General features: G+C 45.2%; 1 protein-coding gene across 4 annotated transcripts in view; it reads left to right on the top strand.

Annotated features, from left to right (window-relative positions):
* TMC5 (transmembrane channel like 5) overlaps nt 1–7,806 on the top strand; it is a 60,172-nt gene extending 52,366 nt beyond the window's left edge. For all 4 annotated transcript variants that reach the window (XM_019666880.1, XM_019666881.1, XM_019666879.1 and 1 more), the window contains exons 19-22: nt 1,155–1,233; nt 4,709–4,810; nt 6,743–6,785; nt 7,503–7,806. In XM_019666880.1, the coding sequence (XP_019522425.1) occupies nt 1,155–1,233; nt 4,709–4,810; nt 6,743–6,785; nt 7,503–7,555 (277 nt within the window). In that variant the 3' untranslated portion in view covers nt 7,556–7,806. The remainder of the gene's footprint in view (nt 1–1,154; nt 1,234–4,708; nt 4,811–6,742; nt 6,786–7,502) is intronic.
* Nucleotides 7,807–9,866: the final 2,060 nt, after the last annotated feature.

The raw sequence follows: 9,866 nt of genomic DNA, 5'->3' as shown, positions 1-9,866 counted from the left end.
CCAGCCACTCACAGTAGCTTATGGCAGCCCACTGCAGCTCCACTGCAGCCTACGCCGTAACCGGTGACTCAGGGCAGCCCAGCTCCAGGTCGAGCTGTTGTTCACCATCTTAGTCGTAGAGGGCAGTGTCACTGGCCCTCATGTGGGATCCGAACTGGGGCCCTGCTGCTCAGAGCTGGTGTCCCAAGCCAGTTCTTAACCAACGCGCCACTCAGCAGGCCCTACTATCTTCTTATCCATGTGAATGTGTGTGTGTGTGCACGCACCTGTTTTATGAAGAAGAAAGCAATTCCTGCTCTGCCCATCTTAAGAGAGAACATGAAAATAAAATGAACAAAAATGGACATGAGAATGCTTAGGGACATTAGATGTGTGATTCTTTCTGAGATGGTGATATATTAAAACGGGCTGGGCGTTACTGATATGTAGGGTAGAGTATTTTTATTTTCAAATAGAAAAAGGTCGATTTCTGACTTCCTGTGAAAAAGCGGATCCGCCGAGCCTGGGCCCGTTTCCTATGTGGACAGTTGGTTAGCTGACTGGTGGCTGTCCCTCTGTAGGACCCCAGCCCTCATGGCATTTGACCTTGCAGCTCCTCAGTCAGGCCTTTCCTCCCCGGCACTGGGCTGCCATGGGCCCTCTTTACAGTGGTGAGTTCCCCTAGTGCCTTGCTCCTTCAAACTTCTAATTCACTGGGGCGCTTGTTAGAAGTGCAGAATCTCAGGCCCTACCCCAGACCTGCAGAATCAGAAGCTGCATGTTAACAGACTCCCGGGAAATTGGTGTCGTACTGAAGTTTGAATGGCACCGTCCAGATTCACCAATTCTGGTTGCATATTAGATGCATGTTCATTTTTAAGATACTATGTGTGGCCTCATGCCCAGAGGAGCTCAATGAATTGATCTGAGGAGGGACCACATAGCCTGAATCTGCTTTCTACCTCTCAGGTGATGGATTCCACGTGTAGAATGGTGAGAGCCATTGACACAACGTCATTTAGCTTATAACTCAAGCAGGCACAACTTTTCAGGAACACAGTTGGACCAAATCCATTTGTAAACAAATAGCCCAGTTCCTTCGCAGCCAGTTGGAATTCAGAGCCTGCAAAACACTGGCGACAGGGCCTGCCATGCTTTCTGTGTTTCCCTTCCAGAATCATCACCTACCTGTACTGGCAGATCACAGAAGGGAGGAAGGTGATGATCAGGCTGCTCCACGAACAGATCATTAACGTGAGTTCCGTTGGGCCCCTCTGTCACTTTCCCTTCTTCTTAACATTTTATAATGAAGCTTCCAGACCTGTTCCCAAACAGAACAGTACAGTGAACCCCCACGCGCCCACCACCCAGCCCCAACCTCCATCAGAATTTGTATACTCTTCTTTTTTTAATTTTTAAATTTTTGTAAAAGATTTTATTGGGGAACTGGGGAAGGGGAACATTGTGTTTTTCCAGGACCCATCAGCTCCAAGTCAAGTTGTTGTCCTTCGATCTTAGTCGTGGAGGGCGCAGCTCAGCTCCAAGTCCAGGCGCCATTTTCAGTCTAGTTGCGGGGGGCGCAGCCCACCATCCCATACAGGAGTCGAACCAGCAGCCTTGTTGTTCAGAACTCACGCTCTAACCAGCTGAGCCACCTGGCCGGCCCTGTATATTTTTCTTTCATCTACACTATCCCTTCACTGCAAATCTCTGGATTATTTTAAAGAAAACCCTAGACTTTATACCATTTTATCTGTAAAAACTTCCACATGCAAAAGAGATACAGACTTTAAAAACAAAACAGAACACATAACCACAATACCAACCATCACACCTAAAAGAAAACTTAATAATTCCTTACTATCATCTAATAGCCAGCCACTGGTCAAATTCTGCCAACTGTCCCATTAAGTGTCTTCCATTAGCTCATGGGTTCTTTTGCCACAACTCCAATGGTCTTTGACAGCTTCCTTGACTCTCTGGAAGGGTAAGATTTCCAGATTCATTTTGCTCATTTTCTGTCCCAGAACGGGAATCAGTCATTTCTTCAGTTTAGCCAAGGGTCCTGGGGAAACGGTTTTGAGAGACCACCGTCTGGGCACAGCGACACGCATTGCTCCTGGGCTGGTTCCCTTTTCTTCTAAATGCAGCAGCACCACGGCATGAGCGCGTGGGTCGAAGGACACGGGAAAGAAGCAGGACTCCCCAGGGTTCTGTCCGCTTGAACCTTTGGGTTTTTGGGTCACTGGTGTTGGTTCTTTTTGGAGGGTAAAGAAAGGCCGTGGTTATGCTCTCCCACTCCCTGCGCCCAGGAGCAGCACCGGTGCCGCACTTTGAAAGGTGTGGGCGTCTTACGAAGCGCTCCACGCGGGAGGGATTTGATTGTAAAGCCCCCACTTGTAAGGGCAGTGTCAGCTACGCTGGGGAGGCGTTTGGCTGGCACCATAAGTTGCAGGCCTGCCTGCTTGGGAGTCTTGTCCAGAGGCTGGACCACAGACACCCGGAAGGATGCTGCCTCCAGAAGAACCCAGACAGAGGCGGGCAATGGGGTTGGCAGCAAACCTTCTCAAGTGTGATTCCTGCATCACAACTCCTGGTTGCTTGTGAAAAATGCCAGTTCCTGTTACCTTTCCCTTTCCCCTCTAATAACGCCACAGGTAACATGGGTGGAGCCTTACATGATGCCTGGCACTGTGCCAACTCATAAACAAATGTTCTTACTTAATTTGCTCTCTCTGGGACACCTACAGTTTCTTTAAACTCCTATTTTGAAATGAAGGAAATCGAGGCTTACAGAGTAAAACAATTTGCCCAAAGTCACGGGTGGGGCTTGAACCAGGTGGCTCCAAAACTTGTGCTCTCAACTACAATGCAGCTTGTTTGTTTTTGTTTTCTTAACAATGCAATTTGGGCTCCCTGAGTCAAAATCTGTTAGGGAATTCAGACTGTGAATTTGCATTTTTGGAAGCTTGCCAGAGCCAGGCAGTTCTTTTTTTTTTTTTTAATATATATTAAAGTTTATTGGGGTGACAGTGGTTAGTAAAGTTACATAGGTTTCAGGTGTACAATTCTGTAATATGTCATCTATATATCACATTGTGTGCTCACCACCCAGAGTCAGCTCTCCTTCCATCACCATGTATTTGACCCTGTTTACCCTCATCTACCACCCCCTCCCCCCTTACCCTCTGGTAATCATTAAATTATTGTCTGTGTCTATAGTTTTTGTTTGTTTGTTTGTTCGTCTTGTACCTTTGTTGTTTTCAGTTTTATATCCCACATATCAGTGAAATCATATGGTTCTTGACTTTTTCTGTCTGACTTATTTCACTTAGCCTAATAATCTCAAGATCCATCCATGTTGTCGCAAATGGCACTATTTCATCTTTTCTTATGGCCGAATAGTATTCTATTGTGTATATGTACCACATCTTCTTTATCCAATCATCCATCAAAGGACACTTTGGTTGTTTCCATGTCTTGGCCACCATAACTAAAGCTGCAATGAACACTGAAGCACATATATCTTTACGGATAAATGTTTTCAGATTTTTTGGATATACATCCAGGAGAGGGATTGCTGGGTCTTATGGCAATTCTATTCTGCACAGCAAAAGAAACCACTGACAAAATAAACAGGTAGTTCTAATTCGCATTAGAGTGTGAAAACAGCTGCCAGAGATTTCTAAACAAGTCGGCCACATCCAAGACAGCTAGGTGACTTGTAAAAACGACAATTCCCAAGTTCAGCTCTTCCTTAGAAAAGAACTCCGATTAATAAATGTAGAAGGAATGAAGGCAATAGAAAATCATCACGAAGCAAATACCATAGTAATAATTGTCGCAAGCAAGACTCACTGGCGGATGCTAAAATTAGTGGGTTTAAGGAGAAACCAGGGTATCGGAAGTGGGATTGACCTAGATTGGACAGACGGTCAGGGGTACTTGCCAGCCCCTCTCAAGACAGGTGGGACATACCACTGTCTAATCTGCAACAGATTCACGGGGAAGTGACTCACCCTCTTGGGGAAGGTACACCCCATTTCTTTCTCCCCCTTCCCAATTCGGGATTATTTATCTGGGTCTACTCAACACAGATAACTTTGATAAATGAAATACAGTGATACCTTGGTTTGCGAGAATAATTCGTTCTGGAAACGACTCGTAATGCAAGACAAGGCTCATTTACCAAGTTAACACGTATGTACATGTATATGTATAGTACTGTATTAGAAAAGTTTGCTCGTCTTGTGGGATACTTGCAAACCACAGTACTCGCAATCCAAGGCATCACTTTATATTTAATATCCTTAGATGCAGAGTGTAAATTTTGCCATTCTCAGTGGGAGCACAGGGCAGACTCAGGCAGTGCTGGGTGCCCAGACAGGGTTCAGGGGCCCAGGGCATGCCAAAGAAGGGGGTACAATACACCATTTATCCTGGACCTTCAGACTGTGGCATGTAAGTTGCTTCTAGCAGTCAGGCTAGAGAAGGCTGACACTCAAGCTTGCGAGGGAATTTGCTTTAGAGGAGAATTTTTTAATTCAGAAAGGCTTTGGGGGATAGTTGAGCTTTGCTGTGAAAATGTTTATTTTCTTTTCTCAGGAGAAAACACGGCAGTGGTCTCCATCCAATGTCTGGGACCCTACCTGCCTAAAAATCATCCCTCTTTCCCGCAGTTGCCCCTCAACCCCACACCATCGATTGTCTTCATTTTTCTCTTTGGCAGGAGGGCAAAGATAAAATGTTCCTGATAGAAAAGCTGACAAAGCTGCAGGATGCTGAGAAGAGAGCCAACGCCAGCTCATTGACACTGGAGAGAGACGCAGAGGTAAGGCTGGAGGCCGCGTGAGGGTCCCGGTGACACACACTTGCCTCCCTGTGAAAAGGGCATCATGGAACCAAAGTCACACAGGAGCACTTCACTTTCCATGTTTAAACATTTCTGCCTTTTTCACTTAGAAAATAATGCTCAGTCAACACTTTCCATGCCTTACCCACCCTCTAGGTCAGCAGTTCTCAACCTTCCTAATGCCGCGACCCCTTAACACAGTTCCTCATGTTGTGGTGACCCCCAACCATAAAATTATTTTCGTTGCTACTCTATAACTGTAATTTTGCTACTGTTATGAATCGTCGTGTAAATACCTTTTTGCTTTCCGATGGTCTTAGGCGACCCCTGTGAAAAGGTCGTTCGCCCCCCAAAGGGGTCGCTACCCACAGGTTGAGAACTGCTGCCTAGGTGCTGGGGTTATCGCGGTGAAAACAGGCGCTGTGCTCATGGAGCTTGCATGTGTCTTTTCTATAACCCAGTGATACAGAAGTCCATCCCACCGAGATAAAAAGTGCCCTGAAATCTCACCCCACCATAGGAATGCTTTAATGTTTATTCTTCCAGATCTTTCCCCCTAGGCTGCAAACACATGCATCCACTAACATTTTTGTTTATTTATTACAAAAGTGGGGCTGTACTATACACATGGTATCATAACTCCCCCCCGCCCCTTTGTATCTTGGATGTTATTTTAGTCTCTATGAATTTGGATATTTTGAGTTGTTTCCAGGTTTCTTTTAATTTTTTACTTATTTAAAAAAATTTTTTTAAAGATTTTTATTGGGGAATTGGGGGAAAGGGGAACAGACAAGTTGCTGTTGTTTTGTTCTTCAGTCTAGTTGCGGAGGACGTTGCTTCACTGTCCCAAGTTGGCACCATCATTGCACTCTTCCCGGGTGAGGCAGATCAGTCGCCGGCTTCTGGACGGCCGCTCACTGCGGCTGCTGGCCGCTCACGCTGGCTGCTGGCCACACACGGTAGCCCATGGCCACCCACCTGCCATCGCTGGCAACTCATGGCAGCCCAGCTCCAGGTTGAGCTGTTGTTCAGCATCTTAGCTGTGGAGGGCAGTGTCACTGGCCCTCATATGTGGGATCTGACCGGGGCCCTCTGGCGTCCCAAGCCAGCTCTTAACCATCGCGTCACTCGGCCGGCCCACCAGGTTTCTTTTAAAAGACTAAAAATCGTGTGTGATGGAACTTTTTTTTTTTGCTATCATTATTTTATGCAAGTATTTCTGCCTCAGGGCATCCACATGGTAATGGTAATAGATATTATCATATCACTCTTAAAAAGATTTTTCGAATTTCATTCTTACCAAGAGCGGGTAAGAGATGCCTGGCACCCTGCTCTCATTCCAGGGCCCAAGCTGACGTCCTTGGTGTCCTGGAAAATATGGATAAACAGTCAACCCACCTTAATCCCAATGCCACAAGTTTTGCAAGTTGTGATCTAGTCACAAGAGACTGCTGTGCCATTTACTGTCTGTGTAATTCATACTATCAGTACGATTTAGGAAAGGAATCTAGAAGCCCAAGTTCAAATCCTTTGAAGGCAGCCACCCTGTCTGTACCCTTGCAGCCCCAAGTCCTAATCTATTGTTATTACCTGGCATATTGTAAATTGCATGTGTCTTTTTCTATAACCCAGTGATACAGAAGTCTATCCCATCGAGATAAAATGTGCCCTGAAATCTCACCCCACTGTATGAATGCTTCAGTGTTTAGTGAATGAATGAGAAATGAATGGCATTGCTGCCCTAAAAGAAACAAAACGTGTTCAATGTTTCGATAGTTGATTGTTGTTCTTTACCTGTCATCTCTTAGTTTTAAAGTCACAGGGGGCTTACAGATCTTACCAACTATGCAGTAAGACCCGGGGCCCACATTATTTTCCCGTGATGAGGCTGCCTGTTTTCCTTTTTTGCAGGAGACCGGCCCTCTGCACACCAGGGGACATGACACCGCTCATAGTAAGTAACCGAGCTGGCCCCGAAGACCAGATTTATCCAGGTGGCATACCCCAGACAGAGGGCAGAATTGCTCACATGTCAGTTACTCGTTCAATTGCAAGAACTGACCCAAGCTGGCTTGAGCACAAACCCGAGACTAATTCTTGCTTTCAAAGCTGGGGCTCCCAATGTCACGGGAACCTGGTTTCTTCCCGTTCAATCCTTTCCGTGTTAGCGCCTTTCTCGATTAGGCTCTTCCGAATAATTAATTGCAAGACTGCTTTATCAGCTTCTGCCGTCTTCTCAGATTCGACGCTAGTGGGAGAGAGTGAGAGACCCAGAATTCTCAGTGTTTCATTGGATCTGAGTGGGCGATGTGCCCCTCGTGAGCTAATTGCCGTGGCCACGAAAATGTGATTTCATTGGCTGATCCGAGTCGCAGGGCCCATCTGTACAATACAGGTGGGACAACCATACAGACCACAGGGACAAAGATTGGGGAAGGGTGGCTTCCTAAGGAAAATCTGTGACTTGAGGCCAGCAGGGGAAGGCATGCTGAGGAGGGAACAAATAAACCCATTCATCTTTGTTGGGGTAGCATTTACTGACAGCGTGCAGTGATTCCATTCGGAGCTCAAGTACTGAAGAAACTTGAAGAGGCAGGGAAGGCCCATTTGGTCTTTCCCTGGGTGACGTGGCGCTGTGTGTGCCTGTGCTAACTTCTCTTTCCTGTGTCAGCCCCAGACCTGCGATTCAGGCGGTCTGTTCAAGAAGAGAATCCAAAGGCCTGACGATGACTGTGGTAGCCAGACACCTATCAAAGGAGGAAAGAAGATAGAAAGGGAAGAACTTTTTCCAGCCACCTGGGTCCTTGGGGAGCTTCTCAGAAGGGAATTCAAACCATTTGCCAGGAGTAGCAACTGACACCAGTGTTAATACTGAAGTAAAATTGGCTATTTCCTGCTGGTGTTTTACACTCGAATTGCTGATTTTTGGAGAGAGAATATTTGGGGTTTTCTAATAAAGACTTGTGATATCTTAACTAATTCACAAAAACCTGGTAAGAGTTAACACGGGAATGGTGTATTTTATCTTCAAGTGATGTACATTTGAATTATCAGCCCATAGAAATCCCCCCCACCCCGCAGAGGTTTGGGACTGGTGCTAAGACAAGCAGTTCAGCCCGAATAAAAATGTAATCTTCAATCAGGGCTCTGGAGCCTCTGAATTGTGGAACCGGCGATTTGTTCACGACTTTGAACTAAAAACATCCCACGTTACCCAAAGGTGAAATACAGCCGAGGGTCTTGTCTGTGAACTTTATTGTATATTGAGTACCTGAGTCTTTGGAGTTGGACTGGGGTTGGGGGCGTGGGTGTGTGGACCGGAGCTCTGCCCCATGAGGTTTTATACGTGACTATCACAGTCTTACGCTGAATCAAACATAAGACCAGTGGTGATGTGTGGAATATATATATGTATGTATATGTGTGTGGAATGAATACATATATGTGTGTGTGTATACATATACATATGTGTATATACAGAGGTGCCAAAAAAGTGTACACACATTTTAAGAAAGGAAAAAAACTATTAAAATTGTAATAATATATACTGATAACAAGAGGAATACAGGTCACGTCTGACCTCTGCAACTACAAGAGGTGCTCAAAGTGGTTCCCATCAGCGTCCAGACACTTCTGATGATGGCGAACTACGGCTTGAGCAACGCTGACCAGTGTCCACTTGTAGACATTTTTGGCACCCCCGGTGTGTGTGTGTGTGTGTGTGTATAAATAAATATATAGCGCACACACTACATATATATAGTGTATGTATATACATATACACTATATTATATATATTACTATATATTATATATAATAAAGAATGCCATATACATATATATATTTCTTTTGCAGATTTGCCCAAAGACTCACAAGCATGTGACTTTCCCATAGCATTTTCCTGTCTGATCCCCAGGAACACAGACCATTGAGGGCTCAGCTGTGGAGCAGAGGGGCCTCTGCTTTCCTCAGACTGCACCTGTCCGATACAAGTGGTGCCGGACACCTCTCTTGTGTTATGTCTGCACAGTGCTTTTCCCCCTTGAATCACCTGGGGCTCTTGGTGAAAAGCAGGTTCTAATGTGTGAGATCGGGGAGAGGTCTGAGCGTCTGCTTTTCCATCTAGTGCTATGGGTCTGGGGACTGTGTCCTGAAAAGGACGGGTTTAGAGCACCTCCACATTTTTTTCTTATTTTTACCTTTACAGCAGTATTATTACACTGTTAACATATCTTTCAAAAACACTTCCACTTTTATCATTTGAACCTCGTAACAGTCTGGCTAGAAGATAATTAGTGCAAATATCACGATTTCCATTTGGTAGATGATGAAAGCTTAGGCACACACAGGTTAACTGGTTTGTCTAAGGTCATAAAGCTAATTGGTGGCAGAGCCGAGGACTTTGGCTTTTCTCTGGCTCAGTGGTTCTGTCTGTGCATGTCTCAGAATTGCCTGGAGACCTTGTTAAAACAGGTCCTGGTTCAGATTCAGTAGGTCTGCTGATGGGCTCAGAGAATTTGCATTTTTAACCAGTTCCCTCTTATGCTGATGTTGAACAAATGTCTTAAAGGACAGCACCCCTTGAAAACCACTGTGCCTCGCTGATACCCAGCCTCTTCTTAACACTTGATGTTCTGTGGGTTAAGATTTTGGGCATCATTTAACGTTTGGTAATAGAACACATAAAGTCGTTAATCTTCAGCATTTTTAATCAAAGAAACCAAATAACGGTACCCCTGCAGTAACCATCACTTCATGTGAAGGGTTGGGAGTGGCTGTTTGGAACACTTGATTAGCTTACACCCTTCCTTGTCCTCCACAAAGCTGTGGCTTCCTCTCCTGTTGAAACACTATTCCCACTTTAGGAAATAGAAGGAAATAGTGGGTGTAATTTTGTTTAGAAATTTGCATTAATACAAATAGAATATTTATGTCATGGTGAAATTCTTGACTGCAGACACCGGTCTCCAAATAAGAAAACGAGCATTGTTTAATCAAGTAAGTAGTGGATTTCTTAAGCCTTTTGAGGTAGCCC

The sequence above is a fragment of the Hipposideros armiger genome, unplaced genomic scaffold (assembly GCF_001890085.2).
Source record: "Hipposideros armiger isolate ML-2016 unplaced genomic scaffold, ASM189008v1 scaffold_480, whole genome shotgun sequence".
Lineage (NCBI taxonomy): Eukaryota > Metazoa > Chordata > Mammalia > Chiroptera > Hipposideridae > Hipposideros > Hipposideros armiger.
The sequence above is the reverse complement of the archived record's forward strand: the minus strand, read 5'-3'. Positions and strand labels throughout refer to the sequence as shown.